Here is a 22,274-nt window from a genome sequence, read left to right as displayed (position 1 = left end):
GAATGCATAATTCCAATATAGATGAATCTTCCCCAAACAAATGTAGTCTTTGTGGAAGCCTTGATTTCTGTGCTATGGACATGATTAATTGGCATGACAAAAGGCTTCACCAAAATAGTTCACTAGGAGATGACTTAGTATAGTTCAGTATAATTTTATATTCATATGTTCAAAGAAAGGTAATGCTTTCTTGAATCTAATTGCATTGTTTGGTTTTGTATTTGTGTGTGTGTGTGTGTGTGTTTCTACCATTGTTTAGGTTTTTTTGCCCTCCTCCTTGTGTGTATCTTATGGGCAGTGGATGGAAGAAAAAAAAAGAACAAATGGAACGTGATGGTTGTTCTGAACAAGAGTCTCAACCATGTGCATTTATTGGAATAGGAAATAGTGACCAAGAAATGCAGCAGCTGAACTTGGAAGGAAAGGTAAATTAAACTCTGTTGGTTCTCCTAAAAGGGCACCCTGGTACCCTATTAGCATGCAGTTTCCTTATTTATTTTTGTGGTGATGATTTTTTTTTTCTTTTATGGCTTTTGGTAGCAGTTTTCTGAACACACCCTCCCCGGTCCATCCCTCAGGGAGAAACTTCTTAAATAGTTGCAGTCTAGTCACAAGCTGTTGACATCTAAAGGTGGCTTGTTAGCAGTTTTAACAGTCTGAATCAGATTGCCATTGGAAGCCAGTAATAAACTTAAGAGGCTAATCCCTCATGTGTCTGACAGGGGGGCATGATACTCAAGTAACAGTGAACGCGTATAGCTCAGTAATGTTTTACGTTGTCTCTTAATCTTAGTCTTAATCTTAGTCTTACACTAGAAACAAAGTGACACAGATAAATTCTTAGAAGGATTTACCTGGGCTATAAAGATCTTAAATGTTTTACGTAGCTTCTCTGTGAAGCAAAACTATGCTATAGACAAAAACAGCCACAATTATCTTCACTCAAACTTTTAGGGATTTTCTGTGATTAATTTGCTAGGGAATGAAATTTAAGTATTAGTTTTGCTAATTGTGTTTTATGAAATTATGAAGCAGTCATTTCGCTTTATACCTTTAGTATTCAAAAATAGTTCTTAATGACTTAGCATTTAACTATTATTTTATTTTCCCTTGATATTAAAATCTGGAAAATGGTTAATTCTCAACAACCACATGAATATCCTTTAAAATGGCATATGAAAAGCTGTTTCCTCATTCAGTAAATCTTCACTGAATATCTTCGTGTTTGCTGTGTTGTAGCTGGCAGTACAGATGGGGGCTGCAGAGTGACATTGAAGGTGATGAGCTAGGAGATTTGTACATTTCGATTCAGTTTTAGCCATTTTATAGCTAATACGGAGCATGAGCACTAAGAAGCCTTAATATCAACCTTCTTCAGATATTTTTATGAATGACATTTGTATCCTTAAAATGTTTATTGGTAAGACTTATCAACTATGTATTTTTAATTAAGTTTGCAATAAAACTTATTATAATAAAAGTGGTTTCATCTTAAAAGAAAATACAGCAGCAAGAAATATTTCTAAATTATGACCCTACAACTGGAGTAAAGGATGTATTTAAGTGATAGGGTGATCTGATGGGCCTTAGCTGTGTCTCCTCTATTTTCCTGTTACGTAGAAAGTCTCAGAGTTATAGGTCTCCAAGGTGTACATTTAGATACTTGGTAGTATGAAATGAGTACTTAAATAGGTAGTGAGAAGCCAGGGATTGTAGCTACCAGGGTATATAATTGTTAAGTGAATTTCTTTGCCTACTTTAACCAATTCCAGCTTCCAGCGTTTTAAGGGAAGTAATACCAAACAGACAGCATCCTCACTTGCCTGTATCAGCATCGTGGCTTAGTATACCTTTCTTCAACTTATACCATTATATTCTTTCCCTAAGCCCTAAAGATTCACAGAAGAAGAAAAGAATACCTGAAAGCTTGAGCATTAACTAGTATTTAAAACATCTAATGGGTTATATTTAAAACATATAATGTCTGTAAGCCAAAGCTATTAATATTAGTTTTCATGAAAAATGCTATCAGAGAAGTCTTACTTACTTTATATAAAGGAAGACTTGTCGGGAGTCAGCAGAAGGCATTCCAGGTGGAACAGGAACATCATATGTGCTTGGAGCCTAAAGGCGTGTGTAATATATTTGAGCCTAGGAAGGCAAAGATGTCCTGAGTAGTGACATGCTGAACCTCAGAAAAGGGACCCTTTGCTCCCACCTGTCTCTCTTAACCTCCATTCACTTAAGGTAACACTGTTTTCTTTTAGTAGCCTCCTCATTGAATGGTACAATTTAGTCATTATCGGAAAAGAAAGGCTATTTATTTTGCACTATTGGGTACTTATACTTAATATTCATTACAATAAAGTTCTAATTTATGTGGCACTTCATATGGTCATGACATTTGACTCTATGTTGATAATGTTTTGGATCTGAGATTTCACTTAATGATGTTTTTATTTGTTAAATACTCATTTTTCCTCAATTTTACATCTTACATAGTTGGAACTAGGTAAGCTATACAACATGAATTGATTCCCTACTTAGCCCACTTGTGTTTTTCTTACACTTAAAAGTTACATCCCCTACACCTCACTTGCTAGCACTTTTTCATTTCTATAATTCAGATTCTATGATGTGGACATTTCTACAGTACTTTTGCAGTGTTGTATTTGGTATTGCTTTCTCATTTGGGGGCACATTTTTTACTATGGCCTGAAGATCTTCAAGTTCTTAAGTTAAATTGTTCATTATTGATAGAAAGGTTTATTATATGCCATTTTCTATTCTAGAATTTTGTTAGCTAATCTAGCGTTTTGGTATGCCGAATGTAACTTTAAATTTTATTTATTTTCTATTTTCTTAAAGCAATAGTACTTTTTCTGAGTGGTAACTTTTTCCTTTTTTTGTTTTTTTTTTTTTTTTTTTTTTTACATTTATTCATTTTTAAGAGACAGAGACAGAACGCGAGTGGGGAAGGAACAGAGAGAGAGGGAGACACAGAATCTGAAGCAGGCTCCAGGCTCTGAGCTGTCAGCATAGAACCCGATACAGGGCTTGAACCCATGAACCGCAAGATCATGACCCGAGTATGAAGTTGGATGCTCAACCGACTGAGCCACCTAGGCACCCCCCCCCTTTTTTTTTAAATGGAATTTGAGTTTGTAGTCAGTGGTCTTAGTTTTTTAAAAAATAATAATTCTAATAAAGTTATCCCAGGGGCATCTGGGTGGCTCAGTTGCTTAAACGTCTGACTCCACCTCACCTCAGCTTGATCTCAGGGTCATGAGTTCAAGCCCCATGTTGGGCTCCGTGCTGGGCGTGAAGACTACTTAAAAAAAAAAAAAAAAAGTTGTCCTAGCCATGATTATTTTCTTGTGGATTCAGACTACTCACTTGTATAAAAATAGGGATACATTTTCCTTTTTTTCCCGGAGATATGTGTTTGCTTTTTCCAGACAAAAACTTTGTGTGAAAGGCTTCTGCCTATGAGAATTTGTATTTGTCTTTTAGATACACATTTCGTTTTGTTCCTTGTAACCGTCTGCGTTAGGATATCGATACCCATTTTCCTAGACTTTATGGTGCAGAACAGTTCCATCAGTTTAGGCTTAATTTGACCTTCAGTGCTCTTTGATGTATGGAACACCTGTCACTCCCACCATAGCATCTCTGAGCTTGGAGATCCTTGGGTAGAAGGAGTTGTGTGAGTACGAAGAACTGTTGTTTTTATTTTTCTTATTACTGTTATTAGCTTTACCTTAATTTTATCTTCTGTCGAACAAAGCTTCTCAAAGCTTTTACCACATTTTTGAATTCGTGAAGACCTAATGAAGTGTAAAATACTCACAGTGGCACCTACGTCGTCTTACATAACTTTGCTATGAGAAATGAAATAAACCCTGGCATTATTTTTGTTGTGCTAAAATTACACGTGATTAAAATTTAAAAAGTTAAAAACTTAGAGTACATTAGCTGTTTCCTAAACGAGTGGCATTTTTCCTGATTTTTAAAAGAAACACACAACAGAGGTAGTCAAGGAAACTTGTGTGGCCTAATTACAAGGTAGAGAATTGATCTTCTAAAAAATATAATTTAGATATTTTAAATACTTAAGCTGTGTTTGAGCATTATTTACCCAATCTGGAAAAGGAGATCAATAATTTAGGGGCACCTGGGTGGCTCCATCGGTTAAGTGTCCGACTTCGGCTCGGGTCATGATCTCGCGGTCTGTGGGTTCGAGCCCTGCGTCAGGCTCTGTGCTGACAGCTCAAAGCCTGAAGCCTGCTTTGGATTTTGTGTCTCCCTCTCTTTCTGCCCCTCCCCTGCTCACACTCTGTCTTTCTCTCTCTCAAAAATAAATGAACACTTAAAAAAAATAATATAGTTCCTTCCCTAATTCATAGGGATCAGGGGAATAGGAATGATAATAGAATTGTCATATATATTTGAGATAGTTGCTGCTACTTTGTGAGTGCTGTAACTCTTGAATGCTATCTTTTCAGGTACCAGAATTTATTTTCTGGTAGACTGGCATTATACCTTGCTATGTTTATCTTCTCTATTACCTTTCAATCCAGTTGCATTTTTTTTTTTATTTTTAAGTAAGCACAACCCCCAATGTAGGACTTGAACTCACAACCCTGAGATCAAGAATCATATGCTCCATTGATTAAGCCAAACGGGGGCCCCTCAATCAGTTCTTTTGATGATATAATATGAATTATCCCATTTGGCAAAGTTTACCATTTTTTATGAAGAGTTCTTTAAAGTATACTCCTAACCTTTTCTGGCATAAAATACTTTATAATTCTTCAGTTACTCTAACTTTGTTTTTATCAGACTTATAGGTGGTTCTGTAGTGTTCATCCATGTAAAGAAAAACTGTGCACTGTTTTGAAAAGGATCACTGCTAAAAATCTTATACAGATTCAGTTGAATTCTGATAGCTTTATTTATTTTGTTTCATTGCAGAAATACAGTCATGGGCTTTTTTTGAACTGTAAAATTCTGTGTTTGTTTTTTTTTTTTTTTTAATGTTTATTTGTTTATTTCTGAGAAGGAGAGAAAGAGAGAGCAGAAGTAGGGGAGGGGCAGAGAGGGAGAGAGAGGGAGAGAGAGAACCCCAAGCAGGATTCTGTCAGCACAGAGCCTGATGCAGGGCTCGAACTCATTAACCTTGAGATCAGGACCTGAGTCAGGATCAAGGGTCACACATTTAACTAACTGAGCTACCAGGTGCCCTGTTAAGTTCTATTTTTAAAAAATTACTGTTACAGCATTTATAATTCTTTTATGTTGGTATAGAGCTATATAAAATAAGAAAAAACTGTGTTTTAAAATGGATAAAATGGATCGTAATGTAGTATTTCATAGACTTGATAAGACTGTCCTTTGTCTTCCAGGATCAATGTCAGTAATTGTTACAATTGGTTTTTTCAGCTATTCATCTAATTCGTTCATCGAAAACCTAGCCATGGCTGTACTGAGTTGTAAGTACATAACCAGCAAACTTTTGGTGCTATTGAAACTTCCCTTTTTTTCACAGAACTATTGCACAGCCAAAACTTTGTACATATCTGATTCAGACAAGAGAAAGCACTTCATGTTGTCTGTAAAGATGTTCTATGGCAACAGCGATGATATTGGTGTGTTCCTCAGCAAGCGGATAAAGGTCATCTCCAAACCTTCCAAAAAGAAGCAGTCATTGAAGAATGCTGACTGTACGTATCCTTGAGTTTTCTTGTTTGTCACCAATTCCCCTGATGGATTAATAAGACAAATTCAACTATTTTTTTAACTGAAAATTGCTTTTTGATAGCAAATTCATTTGTTAGTAATGGTTTTGTGGCCTTCCACTTAATCTGAAACTGTCACATGTATTATTGCCATTTTATGGTCATCTTTTTTTTTTTTTTTTTTTTTTTTAATTGAAATCGACAATGCCTGGTCTACGGAGATGGTTCCCAGCCAGAGTAGCTTCTGCAGTGTTCCCCAGAGGCATATGGGAAGTGGGAATTTATTCCTTGTGCTGTCAGTGACCACAGGGAGTGCTGATGGCATTGGGTGCATCAGACAGTGACGCTAAAAGTCCTCGTTCTCATTCCACAGAGAATTGATCCCCCAAGAACATCAAAAGCTCCTCTTTGAGAAGCACTGTTATCAAATGGGCTGTGGAAGTCCTTCCTGAAAACCTAAACAAAATTTTTAACACAGTTGCTCTGGCAAAGACTGCTGCCTCATGAGCAGATTTTTAGACTACCAAATACCAAAGATAAACGCTGTCTGACTGAGTTACGCATTGCAACCCCTGCACCCAATTTTCTTTTTCTTTTTTTTTAACTCTTTATTATGAAAATTTTCAAACTTCCCTAAAAGGGAGAGACTTGTGTAAGGTGACCGTCCCCCTGGCCTCAACAGGTTTTGCCAGTTCTGTTTCATTTCTTCCATGGTCCTTCCTCCTCTGACTTCTGGAATATTTTAATGGAAATCTCAGATGACCTGTTCTTTCAACCATCATTTCTGGAGTAGTGGTGCCTAAAAGTATTGACAGTAGTGCTTTAATGCCATCTAAAAACCAATCCGTGTGCAGACTTATTACATGGTCTCTGAAGTGTTATTTTACACTTGTGTGTGTGTGTGTGTGTTTCTTAGCAGTTGGCCTGTTCAAACTTGGATCCAAATAAGGCCCATACATTTTAACGTATAATAGTGTGTTCTCTCCCCCTCCAATCTTTCCATGTCATTTGCTGAAGAAACTGGGTAATTTTTCCTTTGGAATTTCCATGTTCTGGATCTGGCTGATTACTTGTGCCTCTGTCTCTCATATTTTCCATAAACTGGTGGTTAGACCTAAAGACGTATTTTAGAATTAGCTGGTCCTCTATATGTTTGTTTCCTTCTAATCAGAAGTCAGAGATGATGCCTGAGATGATACCCAGGTCTTGTCCTGTTAAGATTGTTTATAGTAAGTTGTGCTGTTGCTAGCCTAATCCATTGGTACAGAGTTCTTCAGCAACCATTAGCCACTGACAATGGCTGCTTAAATCTAGTGTTTTATGAACGGCTTTTTCGTATTCTTTTACTTAGAACTTGTTAGCATTTTGTTTCAAATAATAGTCTGCAGAGAAGGCAGGATAGACACTTGCTTACTAATTTGCAGAATAGCAGTAGTATTTTTTGAAAGTGCTCAAGGTTTTAGGAGTTTTGTTTAGTTTGCTTGTTTTTATTTTGTTTAATTATGAACTTATTCGGTTTTTATATATTGGTTGGTTTTAGTTCCCTCAGTCATTATTATTATAACCATTTATATTATGGAAATTTTCAAACATAGTAAAGTAGACAGAGTTGCATAATTATACGAAAGCTCTGTGTCCAGCCTCTAATTTCAAGACTGATCTTAACTGCAGGCCAGTCTTATTTCATCTATACCTGTATCACACCCCCACTTTCCTCTGCCCTCATTTTAGTTCAGTGCAAATATAAGACCTCTCATCTGTAAACATGTATCTCTGAAAGATTGAGGCTCTTGCGTTTTTATTATAATGAAAATACGATGATCACATAAAAACAAATATGTTATAAAACAAGTATAAAAAGAAATAATTTCTTCATATTATCAAATGTCTAATTAAACAGATTTAAAATTACCTAAAATGCCATTTTGTTAGTACTTTGGTTGAATCAGAATTCAAATTTTGAATCCCCATCAGATATTTATACTATATATTATATTGACATGTCCTTGAGTATTTTTTAAAGTAAACATGTCTACTACTTACTTATTTTCTTTTTTATTTTATTTAGTTTTTAGAGAAAGAGAGAGTGAGTGGGGCAGAGGGAGGGAGTGGGGGCGACAGAAAATAGGCTGGCTTCTTGCTCAGCAGGGAGCCTGATGCCTGCAGGGCTCTGTCCCTTGACCCTGGGATCATGACCTGAGCTGAAATCAAGAGTCAGATGCTCAGCCAACTGAGCCACCCAGGCACCCCACCTTGAGTACTTTTTATCTTTGGATTCCCTCTTCATGGCTCTCTCTCCTTGCAATGTATTTATTGAAGAGACTGAGTCATTTGGCCCTGAGAGATTACCACATACTGGATTTTGCTAATTTCATTTCCTTGGTGTAGTTTAATGTATCTTATAAACTGATAGTGTCAAAGAGAACACAGTAGATAGAGCCAGACACTAGTTAAAGGTGGTAAAGACAGATTGTATTCAGTACTGTCACAGAAGGGAGAAGAGACTTCAGTGTGGAGCTGAGCTCAATGAATTGTTAGTCCAGGAACAGAGTGAGGGGAGGGGCAGTGGATAGAACATTACCAAGAGGAAACATTAAGGGTACAGGGGCTCTAGAGGAGCCAGCTTAAAAGGATTTTTGCTAAAGGCTGGCCTCTCTCTGGTGATCAGATACTCAGGGTGGCGCATGAGGAACTTAATCAGATGTCAAGGGTGAGAGAAAGACTTAGGGAATCTTGCAGTAACTGGGCTGGGAAGGCCAAGAGGGAAGAGGAGCCTGTCTTTAAAGTATGGGCAAGGAGAGGGGCGCCTGGGTGGCTCAGTCGGTTGGGGGTCCAACTTCAGCTCAGGTCATGATCTTGCAGTTTGTGAGTTCGAGCCCCGCGTAGGGCTCTGCTGACAGCTCAGAGCTTGGAGTCTGCTTTGGATTCTGTGTCTCCCTTTCTCTGCCCCTCCCCCGCTCATGTTCCCCCTCCCTCCCTCTCTCTTTCTCTCTCTCAAAAATAAATAAACATTAAAAAAATTTTAAGTTTGGTCAAGGAGAGCATCTTTGTAGCCCATTTAGATGCTTGCTCAGATTTAAATTTGTTCTTTGGTTTTTGTTGTTGTTGCTAGAGGACAAGGCTTACTTCATAATGGGAGTTGGGTGTTCTTGCTAATGTCATGGATTCACACTATCTCCAATTCAAATTATAGGATTTTATTTAAACTCACTTTTTCTAAAAAATAAAAATAAAAAATAAACTCACTTTTTCTGTTGATTGTAAGTTTCTTATTGACAGAGAACATATTTCACTTTCAGAATATTTTCCTCCTTACATAGACGTGGTTGTTTTTTCAAGAAATTTCATGCAATGCTATATACTTCAAGGTATTTAGAAGAAATCAAAATCTCTAAAATCACAATATCCAGGGGCAGTTGGCCTCAACTTTGCTAAACATTCCTCTAGACTCCTGAGTACATTCCATAGGATTGGATGTGAGCACGTGGACACACACGTACAGCCACATAAATACATATATAATGGAACCACAGTACAGAGAGGGTTTTATAGCCCGTTTTTCCACTCAGTGATGTACTAGGGAGATACTTTTCTTTTAATCAGTGCATTTTGATATACATTATTTAATAGGTGAATGATATTATAATGTATTTAATCACTTTCCTATTGTTGGATATTTAAGAATGATGTCCCTTTACTGAACAGCACTGCGTTAAATATACTGTATAGTTCTCATTTAAAAAATATTTTATGGGCGTATTTTACATCTTTAGCCTGACATCATTAATGAGAGTTACCTTGATTTTTTTTTTTTTTTAGGGTATCAATTTGTTAGCAGAATCTATTAATTATTAAGTAATAGTAAAGAATAATGTATAACTTGCCAGGTACAGGTCCTTTCCCCCCAGTCACATAAATAGAAGCTGTTTTTTCTTTGCAGTGTGCATTGCCTCAGGAACAAAGGTGGCTCTGTTTAATCGACTTCGATCCCAGACAGTTAGTACCAGATACTTGCATGTAGAAGGAGGTAATTTCCATGCCAGTTCTCAGCAGTGGGGAGCATTTTACATTCATCTCTGTGAGTATGAAAATGTGTATTTGATGTTTTTAGTGTGAAGCTGTTGAAATTCTTTGATAATAAGACACACAGATCTATTAAGTTTTATCATTTTCCTAAGTAGATTAAAGAACTCTAAAAGATAATAATTCGATCTCTTTTGTCATTCCACTGTAGTGGATGATGATGAATCAGAAGGAGAAGAATTCACGGTTCGTGATGGCTACATCCACTATGGACAGACAGTCAAACTTGTGTGCTCGGTTACCGGCATGGCTCTCCCAAGACTGGTATGCTCTGCTCTTGCTGCTGTGTGTGGTGCAAATTAAGAACACCAAAAAGGCACAATGTTCAGATGTAAAAATATGCTTCGGTTTCATATTTTAATTTAAGAAGACGTGTCAATAATCACTGCTATTGATTATTGACAATCACACCCCACCTTATTTAAAAACCGATTTAAGGCAGACAGCCAATTTTTGTGAATGCATTATTAATGACTTTCTGTTACACTATTTCTAGTAAATTTTGGTGGCGTTTTTGCTTCTTGGTTGCATATCGGAACATGTTCGATAGAGGGCACTAAATAATTGCATTATGATTTCTTTCCTTAACCAGTACAGATACACTATATTCATTTTTTGTGGTACCTGATACTCCCACCACAGGACCAAGTTTTCAGAAGCATAGAAATTCTTACTTCTTTAAAAATATAAGCATAGTTTTTACTAGTTTACTCTCCAACAAGAAGATAGAGTTATTAAAAATTAAGTTGTTATTTCATACTCTGAGAGAGAAGCACGGTGTTTAGGACTTTTTGTTCGCTAGGACAATTTTGAAACTGTAAAAACTGCTTTTCTTCGCAAAATGAACGCAAAAGCCCCTTATACTCCCGCCTTTATATTCCCCCTCCTTTTCAGAAAGAAAAGTTAGTTATGTTAAAGACGGAGGGGATTTAGGAGTATGTCTGATTCAAGGTCCGGGGGGTGGGGGCTAGGGACACAGTGTTGGGCTGTATCCAGTTTATCTCAGAAATACGGTAGATATTGTACCAGCGAGCTATAGAGCCAGCACAGGAGAGAGCGCCGGCTGGAGTTCTCCCTGGTGTTTTAGGAATGTAGAGTTCACCACACACATGGCTTACGTTGTAACATTTGCATTTCTAGGCGTCTCAGATTTCTTTCCTTTTCTTGATAATTAGAAATGACCAAAGCAAGTTTTTGATGCCAAATAGTAGTGGCCATCTTAGGTTTCTTTATTGGTGAGAGGTCGTTCAGTAGGGTCTCTGTCCAAAGAACTGTTGTGGGGAATAAAATCGAACCAAACATGGCTCATGTTCACGATGTGCTTATTACTAGCTAGTGGAGAAACCGTGGAGCGCACAAATAACAGGACTGCAGACGAGTCATGACTCTCACATAGAGGAGAAGGATGAGTGAGTGCTGCAGGCTTACATCATTCAAAACTCAGTTATTTCTCTAAAATCCAGACCTCCTCAAATTTAAATATTGCCCTAAGACTTTAGCATCAAACTGAAACATTTTGCTTGAATTTAGTCAGTCTCGAAGACTATCTTAGCAGTTCTCGTTGCCACAGTGTACTGTCTCCCTTTAAACTCAAAAATGGGTGTGGGGTTAGTAGAATGGAAGATATTCTGACTAAATGACCTGCAGAGCTAAAAAATGTAAACATGAAGAATGCTAACTTTAAAGATGGGGACTTTTATACAATTGTAGCTTAGTTAAAGAAAAATCTTTGGATATTGAGATGTAAACCAAGTAATAAAAGCCAATATTATTGCATGATATCAATAGTATTGTTCTAAGCACTTTACATACATTGATTTAATCCTCATAAAACTCAGTAGCTACTGTGAAGGATGTTCATTGTGGAGCAATGTGTTACTGCCCTACGTGCACAGGTTCATTCTATAAATAGTCCTGAACCTTCCATGTGCCAGACGCTGTCTAGATGCTGGATACAGTGGTGAGCAAGATGGGCTTTCTTTCCTCATGGAGCTTGCAGTTTTAGGGAGATGGACAACATTAGCTAAAGAAATAACCATATTAACGTATTAAAGGTTAACACAAATGTTAGGAAAGTAAGTTAAAACAGGGTAAAGACCTAGAGACCTTGGGGAGTGCTTGGAGTGGTCGGAGAAATCTTCAAAGTGGGTATATTTGAACAGAGACCAGAACGAAGGTGGGAACCACAAACTGTGAAGGGCATTTCAGACAGGCAGCACAAGTGGAGACAGAATGTCAGACCGGAGTGGTGAGGACTAGTGAGGAAGGCGCTGTAGTCTGAAGTGGGGAGGGGTGGGAAATGAGGCTACAAGGTCAGCCTTGTAGATGTGATGGCATCTTGTAGAGTCTCTCTCTGTATCTAGAGTATGGACTTTATATTACCTACATATGCCAGGAGGCCACTGGAAGGTTTTAACCAGGGCATGATGACTGATTTATGTTTAGGAGGATAATTCTGGCTGCTCTGTGAAGAGGAGAACATGGGGTATAGCAGTGGGAACAGAGAGACAGTGGTTGGACTTTGGTCATAATTCAGGATGGTAGCAGTAAGGTGATGAGAGATGACACATTTATTTGAAAGTAGATTTAATAGAATTTGTTGACAGTTTGGATGATTAGGTATAAGAGAAAACAAGGAGTCAAGGCTGACTCCAAAGTTTTTGGATTTGAGTGAGTAGTGGTGCCATTTACTGAGCTGTGAGTTGGAGGAAGTTAGAAGTTTGGGTATTTTTTTTTTTAATGTTTACTTATTTTTGAAAGAAGAGAGAGACAGAGGGTGAATGGGGGAAGGGCAGAGAAAGAGGGAGACCCAGAATCCAAATCACACTCCAGGCTCTGAGCTCTCAGCACAGAGCCTGATGCGTGGCTCGAACTCACAAACTGTGAGGTCATGACCTGAGCCGAAGTCGGACGCTCAACTGAATGAGGCACCCAGGTGCCCCAGGTTTTTAATTATATGTATACATATATGTACACACACACTCACACACTCACACACTCACACACACACACACGGAGAGGGAGGGAGGGGGGAGGGAGAGTAGTCTTCAGAGATTTTCTTCTGATGTGATTGTATATCATTGGAAAAGTCAACTGAACTTGCTACATAAAATACGGTCCATTGGCCAGCAGGGTTAACACCAGCTGTCAGCTTGTTAGAAATGCAGACTATTAGGCCCACGTGAAATCTGTGGGATTAGAACAGATGTGTTTTTAACAAAAACCCCAGATGATTTGTATGCACAGTAAAGCTTGAAAGGCAGTGATCTAGAAAATGAGTATCTGCCCGCCCTGTTTTTCAGGTATTCCCAGAAGAAGGTAACCATTTCCACATTCTACCATGCTTGTGATCTGAAAGTACTTTTTATACCTAGCCTTAGTGTTTGTAAATGTTTTTGTATATACACTGTGATGTGTTGTTATAGCGTATTCTTTCCGTGTGCCCTTGGCAGTGTCCAGAATGAAAGCTCTCCATATGTGATGACCTTTTCTTTCTTAATTATTGAACTATAGATAATTAGGAAAGTGGATAAGCAAACCGCATTACTGGATGCAGACGATCCTGTGTCACAACTCCATAAATGTGCATTTTACCTTAAGGATACAGAAAGAATGTACTTGTGCCTTTCTCAAGAAAGAATAATCCAGTTTCAGGTATGTTCTTAAATTACTGATTAAAAAAAAAAATGTGTCAGCTGTTCGGTTAGCAGCATACAGAAATCTAAAACTCTTGTTTAATGTTAATTGTACCCAAAGACACAAAGCCGTTTTCAGGTATTTTTCTCAAGTCTGAAGGTTCTTAACCTACTTGATCCTGAGACATGGCAGTCATCCCACCTCAAGGAAGAACTCAAATCCATAAACATGTTCTTGGAGAGACAGTTAATATCTATTTCTCGGAATCAAAAAAGGTTCTCAGATCATCCAAAAGTAGATTTTGGGTGTTCATTGAGTCCTCTGAAACTGTGTGAAGATGTTGTATATAGATACACACACATTTCTGGGGAGGGTTCATAATTATCAGATTTACGTCGAGGTCTTCCTAGATAGTAATGAGGAAATGTTTCGAAAGCTGATTTTTAACTGCATTTACTAGAAGTCTTTCACGAGGACGTCTATGACATGGGCAGATGATTTAGTGGGATGGTTAACACTTCGTGTGAAACGCACTTGTAAACACCTGAAGACCCCGTTTCAGAGAGATGGCCACATACAGCCGTCCTCCTCAGCCCAGAATTGCTGGACTGGCCTGGGTGTTTGAAGGTAGGGGTGGGGGGTTGCCAGTTCACATCTTGGTTTCTGTCCTGCTGGAAGTAGCTAGGTTCAACTGCTCTTGACGCTTGAAGGGCTCTTACTCTCTTAGGGATCCATAAAGAGTTTTAAGTAGCTATTTACATCACGAATACTATCTTTTATTAAAGAAATTATGCAGGTACTGGTGTGCTCTTAAATGGGTATTCTGAAAGGTATTATTTTTAATATGTCACTGAAATATTTCATGGTATAAAAAACTACTGGATGTGAGGTTGTCATACTGATGCTCTGTGTTTAGTTAGGGATTGGCAGAGCACCATGTTTGGAAAGTTCAGAAATTTGTAGTAAATTGTCTTCCTGTTAACTCCAGTCTATGAATGTTACCTTGTTAAAATTGTCTTTATACTGCAGTGTATATAAACTTCCACATCTAAACATTTCTTTCTTCATCAGGCCACTCCATGCCCAAAAGAACCAAATAAAGAGATGATAAATGATGGAGCTTCCTGGACAATCATTAGTACGGATAAGGCGGAGTATACATTTTACGAGGGGATGGGCCCTGTCCTTGCCCCAGTCACCCCTGTGCCTGTCGTAGAAAGTCTTCAGGTGAGAACACTTACAAGTTGACTTTTAGCTCTTTGCAGTTGCTTTCTCTGCTCTGACTTAGCATGATTTTATTTCACAATTAATCATAAGATTTGGAGGTTTTGTTAATACATCGTTTGTTGATTAAAAAAAATAAAAGCATACTTTTTATACAAGAAAATTTAAGTTTAAGTCAACTATATTATCTTGAGATGTTTTTAGCTCATTTTGTCCTTATAATCATATTATTTAAAAGAAGAGATTTATTTTTCCATTTTTTTCACAAATCATAGTCAAATGAAAAACTAATATGTGTACTTTAATGGAAAATGAAAAGTGTTCTCAACATTGTTCTGATTTTCTGTGAATTTCAGTTGAATGGCGGTGGGGACGTAGCAATGCTTGAACTTACAGGACAGAATTTCACTCCAAATTTACGAGTGTGGTTTGGGGATGTAGAAGCTGAAACTATGTACAGGTACTTAATGAAACTTTTTACATCATCCAGAGTTTTTGATGGGGTTGGGTACATGAGATTCTTTCCTAATACTGATTGTAATGTATCAAGCAACCTTGTTTTAAGTTCCAGTTCTAAAATTTACCTTCCTTTTAAGTGCTTTATATTTCCTCCTCAGATGTGGAGAGAGTATGCTCTGTGTTGTCCCAGACATTTCTGCATTCCGGGAGGGCTGGCGATGGGTCCGGCAGCCAGTCCAGGTTCCAGTAACTTTGGTCCGTAATGATGGAATCATTTATTCCACCAGCCTTACCTTTACCTACACACCGGAACCAGGGCCACGGCCACACTGCAGTGCGGCAGGAGCAATCCTTCGAGCCAGTTCAAGCCAAGTGCCCCCTAATGAATCAAACACAAACAGCGAGGGAAGTTACACAAATGTCAGCACAAATTCAACCAGTGTCACATCATCTGCAGCAACAGTGGTGTCCTAACTACCGGCTTCTTGCTGGGACTTAAACTGACTTGAGTGCGGCAAAATGTTGACAAAAAAAAAAAAGAAAGAAAGAAAGAAAGAAAAAAAATGAACAATCTTTTGTGGTTTCTTGGGAAAACTTTTCATACCAGGTGATACTGTTCAGAAACCCCATTACCTACAAGTGCTGATCTGAAGTGCAGAAGCCGCAGTAAAACAAACAAACAAAACGTCGAAATGTACAAACTGTTGGGAATCGATTGTTTTCGGCTGTTACTCGTTTGGTTGGTTTTTTGTTTGGTTTTGTTTAAATGGGCAAGAAATAGAGATGTGGCTGGAATAAAAGTTAATCAAACTAGAAGACACAAATCTAACATAGTTTTTACGGACCAAGGAACTTGTATAAGCTTTAGCAAAAGGTACATTTTCACCATACCTTTTTTTATATCACAGTATATAGTACACCTTTGTTACCAAATAGGTCCCTCTCCTCCCCACCCCGTCTGAGCTTTTGCTCTACAGTACATTCAAGTTCCAAGCCTGACCATGCTTGTTTAACCTAATTACATATTCTTCCAGGTTTCTTTTTTTTTTTTTGGTTTAAGGCTGGAACTGATCTTTTTATTTTATTTTATTTTTTTAAAGCTGATGTCTTATGACCTTTCACGAGTCGAAATTGTTCTGATTTCAGCAAGTCAAATCTTGTAAAGGCCCGCCTATTTTTTTTTTTTAAGATTATATGAAGTCTGTGCAAAAGCTTTAAAAAAAATGCCTCTGCCTTGCCTGCAGTACATGCAATGTATGTTAACTTAGTCTCTATTCTCAGACACTGTTGGTAGTTCTTTCCTTGTTTTCCTTTTTTTGTTGTTGTTGTTCTAAATGTATTTATAGTGGTATTCCAAGAGGTTCTAAAATTTCCGTGGAATTAAATGTGGCCATTTAGTCATTAATGAATTCATGGTGCAGAACATGTTGGTATTTGAAGTGTTCTCTCCCCTTTGCCCATGTGTAAATGTATCTACATGTTCCAGATTCGTTCAGGTCCCCCGCCCCACTCCTAATCTTGTACATAACTTGTATTATGTGTAAGTTAAACATTTTATTTTGAACTTGGAATGTTCCCAGTGATCTCCTTCAGCAGGGTGTTTTCCGCCTTGTTAGCATAGGACAAAAAAAAAAAAAATATCATGAGAAGTATTTGCTACCAGCTGGTAGATGGTGCCCTTATTGTATAATGAGAAAATCTCAGCAAAAGCATGTGTTTGTTTACTTATTTTTTTTATTTTATTATTATTATTATTTTTTTGGTAGCCTAGGTCAAAACATCATTGTAACCTTGAAACAAGATGCTTTTGTTAGATGACCAACTCAAATAGCTTGGAAGACAGTACATTAGAACAGATAGTTGTGAGATTGTAAAACTGCAAATGCAATTGATCTTTTCATCTCTCTCCTGACTCCTCTGTCTTCTCTTCCCCAGTGCTGAGTGTCTCCACAGATGTCTCCTACTCAGAAGACGTTTCTTTTCCATTCAGTTAAGATTTCGTGGCATTCGGGTTGTGCGTTGGCCCTTCCATGCTGTAGGCTCACCGGTTTTTCCTTGCTTCCATTCCTGCACTCTGGTCAGGCCTTTGTTCAGTTTCTTAGAAATTGCAGCCGACTCACTGGGCTACATTTAGTACAGGAACCGTGTGTGTGATGTTCTAGGACACAGTCTAGTACTACAATCATTCTTTCTAGAGTTCAAAACTACCTCTAGAGTGTGGTAAGCTTTTACTGTCCCATAAAACAGGAGCCACAAGTACCTTATGAATGCAAAACTAACTTCCCACAGTGTTGCCATACAGAACATTGTCTTTCTGGTGTCATGGGCTGTTTTGAAAACGTCTTCATCGGTAGACTTTGTAAACATTAGTAGCTTTCCCCCTCTCCCCAGCTTTGTTATCTTCATCACTCATTCTTTTGCTCAGACTGTGTCATTGTAAATACAATTCCTAACTTCTCTAAATCACCTTTTCCTCAGTTTTCAAGGAGGAAGTCACTTGTAAAACACATTACTGGTTAAATCAGAGTTATTGTGGTTTTATCGTACTGCAAGCCTTTTTAATTACTCACAGGCTGCATTATTCTATATGTATAGCCTTCTCTTCAGATCTGCTCCAGTCACTAGCTTCTCTCGTAAGCTGACCCTGCCTCACACTTCAAATCTGATCCAGTGATCAAGGGCAGAATTGTGGCCTTACCTTTCTTTGTTTTAACTGTTTACTAGCTCCTTCTTGCAAACTTGCTTATTTCTGAGTAGTAATTATTTTTCTCTGTTGAGTCATGGAAGTAATCTTTACACTGCTTTTGGTTCGGAGCGTGGAAATATTTTCAGTGCCGCTTTACTTCCAATGGGCCACAAATTTCCTCCACTTCCCAGTTTGATGTTTAGTTACATACAAAACTATGTTAAATTAACCGACAACAGATGAGATACTTTTGAAGAACAGACTATTCCTTACGTAGCTTTGCAGCTCAAATTAATTCTTCAAGTTTATGGCTTTGTTAAATGAACTTTGCTTTTTTACTATTTAATTATACCTTATTTTGGCTGTTTGTTTCTTTTAATAAGATAATTTTGAAATACTAGACTGTAAAGCCTTTTCCTGTTTGTTTTTTGTTTGTTTGAAAAGTCCAAGAATGTACTTCTACAGACATTTCCCTTGCTATTTTATGCCATTCTGCATACCACAAACTAAAGACTGAAATGATTTCTGTTGTAGCTTATTTTTTTTTATCAGTAGTTCTTTTGGCAGCTGCTTTAAAAAAAAAAAAATCTTTATGGATTTGTAAATCATTTTCAGTGTATAATTTATAGGAGCCTTGTCCTCTGGTTATAGTAGAATACAGCCCCTCCTCCGATGGCATTATTAGAGATGCTAGATGCCCTTCTTAGAATGGTGACCACTTCAGTTAGAAAACGTTCGAGTTTTGGGTTGTTTCTGGTTTTTTAAAATTCTGTTTTACAAGGGTATCTTGTGCTCTCGTGAGCTATGCAATTTCTAAAAATATGCTAGAAGCTGAGTCCATGATCCAGTCTGTCTTTTAGTTCCATTGAATTGATCACCTAGATTGGGAAGGCAGTTAAAGGCTTTAAATGTAGAATGCCCTTTTGATTTTGAGTGATTTCAGAATCGAACACTAGTATAATATTTAACCTGCTGCTGACTTTTCTTCAACTGTGGCAACTAAAGGCATCCTCATGTATGTGTTAGTGAAATATTTATCCCTCTTCTGCACAGACTTATTTGCGATCATAACCGGTTAGTTTTCGTCTTTGTTTTTGTTTTTAATGAAACTGGTACCATCTGTGCCCTCACAGAATATTCCCCATGCAGTTTTTGAGAACTAACCTCGTCCTGTTTAACCAGATAATCCACGGGGTGGGGGAGGGGGGTTCCTTTTTTAAACAAAATGCTATTCAATTAGTAACCAAGTTACTTAACTTTTGATTTCAAAAGCAGCTGTGTTTTCTAATGAGTGCTGAACAAATGTGTGTTCGGTACTCCTGATTTTGTTTTCAAGCACTGTAATGTGGGCTGGATGATTAGAAACAATAATATATTAGGGTTTCTATTTAACCCTTTCAGGACTGAACTGTATCTCCTATTAATTTTTCCCTGTGTCGTGATAAATGTTTGCCGGCATTCAGTACTGTGTTGGTCCAGACGTAGGTTTATATGCTCATTTTTAGCTTATTTCTTGTACCTTGCAGCATGCTGTACGCATTCAGTCCTTAAGGGGTTTATTTTACAAACTGTGCGCCTGTAAGGTTTATTAGCAATAAGATAGAAAATTGAGCAAGTTTATACCATAATTTTGTAGAAAAAAGAATCTGCTCAGTTCCATATTTCGCCCATGAGAAACCTGCAATACGGGCAGTTTCAAGGAATAAATAAAAAAGGAAACGCAAACCATTGTAAAGTCTTCTGTTGGCTGTGCCTGATGCACGTGTTAGCGTCTTGGCTTTCCGAATAGTGCATGAAGTAGAATTAAATTACATATCACAGTTTGCGTATTAAAAATCTTACCTTGCTGTCTGTATCACGTCAAAGCGATAGCTATGCTCTTTTTCTATTCAGTATTTGTAACTGTGTAATGCTTTCCAGAGAGATAGTTTTGGGGGTTTTCTCCATGTAAATAATAAATAAGGAAAGGGGCTTTGTCACCCAAGGGGCAGATCTCCCAATCCAGGAGCATGTCAAGCTAATCTCAACAAGATTATCGAGTATTATTTAACAGCAGCTTGCTTTTCCAATATAAAGTTGGTATTTGGTTTGATGCACAGAAGAACATACAATGATGGTTTGTGCTTTTTAGTGGGGCCTCCTGATATGGAGAGGGAAGATTCTGTGTTTAGTACTGAAACAGTTAAAGGGGACGTTACATATTTTTTAAATCCTAACAAGTTTGTTTTTTATCTGACTTCTCCCCCCTTCCAAGAAAAACACGTTATCAGAATTTTTCTAAAGACCTCTTGCTCTAAAAATAGTGATTGTTAAATAAGAGACAATTCAAGTCGGAAGCTTTTAAGGCTCGAGATTGATAGTGATTACTTGATTTAGAGTTCAGAAGAGAATAATAAATGTGTATTCCTTGCCATAAACAGCATGTGAGCCCTTTCCAAGCAATCTTACCAAAGATCCATTAAGTGTATGTTACTCTTTTTGTCACTGCACCTCCAGATGATTGCCATTTACGGGGATGGAGAGGGCAGGCTACATCAGGTTCTAGCAGTAAGTGGTCACAGAAGGGAGTCTTTCCCTTAAAAAAAAAAAAAAATCTAGAATGTTAGACTAAAAAGAAATCCTTAAAAAAAGTTCAGTGCTAGGAAATCATGAAGGAGACCGATGTAGCTGATGTATATAAAGAGGTTATTCACCTTGACCTAAGGGTTAGAGCCTAAAGCATAAGGTCAAGTGATGGCCCTGTAAGTCAAGGCCCAGTCAGAACCTGTAAGAATGTACTTTATACATGTAGTTTTTTGTGTTCAGGATAAACTCGTTTGAGTGCCTGGCACAAAGCTGTTACTGTCACACATGTGGAGTTCATTGAAAAGGCGGGTAAATACTCTCGACTACAGAGCGGGAGAGGGTTTAAACTACAAGAAACATCCATACCAAACACAAATAGGTTATAACTATTGGAACTTACAGAATGGTTTGCTTTGAGGAAGTGGCACTTTAAACTGTGCTGCTCTATGAAAAAATGTCTCAAGGTAAGTATGAAGCTTGGGTGTGTGTCAAGTTCATTCTGGCATTATGACTGTAGTCCCTGCTTTTCATTTCCTTACATTCTGCCCACCTCACTTTAGTACAGACACATAGGTCAGTCATTTCTGGCACCTTTACCTGGTTGATAATTTCTGCCGGGGCTGGACAAGTAGGGTTACTGGTATGTATTTAAATCCCACGCTGTCGACCTAGAAGCACCCACCTTCGTCACGCAAAGGAGGAAATAGCGTGACTGGGTGATCTCCACGGTGGCCTCTTCGGTGACTTGACAGGGGTTCCTTTTACCTAGAACTGGCTTCTCCTTGCACGCCTCCTCTCTGTTCTTCTCACCGCACAGCACAGAGTAATGATGACTAAGTTCTTTTTTTTTTTTTTTTTTTTTTATAAAATTTATTGTCAAGTTGGTTTCCATACAACACCCAGTGCTCATCCCAACAGGTTCCCTCCTCCATGCCCATCACCCACCCACCCACCCACCCCCTCCCTCCCATCCATCAACCCTCAGTTTGTTCTCCGTTTTTTAGAGTCTCTTAGGGTTTGGCCCCCTCCCTTTCTAACCTTTTTTTTCCCCTTCCCCTCCCCCATGGTCTTCTGTTAAGTTTCTCAGGATCCACATAAGAGTGAAAACATGGTATCTGTCTTTCTCTTTATGACTTATTTCACTTAGCATAATACCCTCCAGTTCCATCCACGTTGCTACAAAAGGCCATATTTCATTCTTTCTCGGTGCCAAGTACTATCCCATTGTGTATATAAACCACAATTTCTTTATCCATTCATCAGCTGATGGACATTTAGACTCTTTCCATAATTTGGCTATTCTTAATATGGCATTCAGATGGTTAGATGATACAACGAAAAGTTTTGGGGAAAAATAATTGACTTGGCGGACAGTGATGATTATTTTAATCACCAAATGTCCTAGAGATTTCACAAGCTGAGAATTTGCTGGTAGATTCCAAAGGTGCAAATGGTGTGATTGGGGGGAAGAACTTCAGCTGAAGGATAATGGTATATGCGGCTATTTGCTTGGAAGCATGAATATCCGTCCTTATTTCTGGGTAATGCCGGAAGTTAGAATTTGTTAGGACATAAGTGGGAACTTTTAAATGGCCAGGAACATTCTAGGCTCTGAGCTCAGTCAGGGTGTGGCTATTTCTGAAAATTTCCACTAAGGGCTTGTCTTAGTGTGCTCCAACTGCCATAAGAAAATACCGTGGACTGAGTGGTTTCAACAACAGAAATGAACTTTCTCACAGTCCTGGAAGCTGGAAGTCAGATCAGGGCACCAGCCAGCCTGGTCAGGTTCAGGTGAGAACTCTTCCTGACTTGTAGACAGCCTCCCTCGCTGTGGTCTCACATGGCCCAGAGAAAGAGAGAAAGAGAACAAGAGAAAGTGAGCT

The 22,274-nt window shown here is 38.2% G+C and overlaps 1 protein-coding gene across 11 annotated transcripts in view; it reads left to right on the top strand.

The window, feature by feature from the left end:
- Positions 1 to 19,551, top strand: part of RBPJ (recombination signal binding protein for immunoglobulin kappa J region) — a 218,639-nt gene extending 199,088 nt beyond the window's left edge. For 8 of the 11 annotated variants that reach the window (XM_043572831.1, XM_043572834.1, XM_043572830.1 and 5 more), the window contains 8 exons: positions 260 to 425; positions 5,549 to 5,723; positions 9,679 to 9,816; positions 9,973 to 10,085; positions 13,335 to 13,475; positions 14,529 to 14,684; positions 15,038 to 15,141; positions 15,299 to 19,551. In XM_043572831.1, the coding sequence (XP_043428766.1) occupies positions 260 to 425; positions 5,549 to 5,723; positions 9,679 to 9,816; positions 9,973 to 10,085; positions 13,335 to 13,475; positions 14,529 to 14,684; positions 15,038 to 15,141; positions 15,299 to 15,614 (1,309 nt within the window). In that variant the 3' untranslated portion in view covers positions 15,615 to 19,551. The remainder of the gene's footprint in view (positions 1 to 259; positions 426 to 5,548; positions 5,724 to 9,678; positions 9,817 to 9,972; positions 10,086 to 13,334; positions 13,476 to 14,528; positions 14,685 to 15,037; positions 15,142 to 15,298) is intronic. The other 3 variants (XM_043572838.1, XM_043572839.1, XM_043572840.1) reach the window with 1 other exon arrangement.
- Positions 19,552 to 22,274: the final 2,723 nt, after the last annotated feature.

This window comes from Prionailurus bengalensis, chromosome B1, assembly GCF_016509475.1.
Source record: "Prionailurus bengalensis isolate Pbe53 chromosome B1, Fcat_Pben_1.1_paternal_pri, whole genome shotgun sequence".
Taxonomy (NCBI): Eukaryota; Metazoa; Chordata; class Mammalia; order Carnivora; family Felidae; genus Prionailurus; species Prionailurus bengalensis.
Note: the sequence above shows the minus strand (reverse complement) of the source record. Positions and strands in the feature narration are given on the sequence as shown.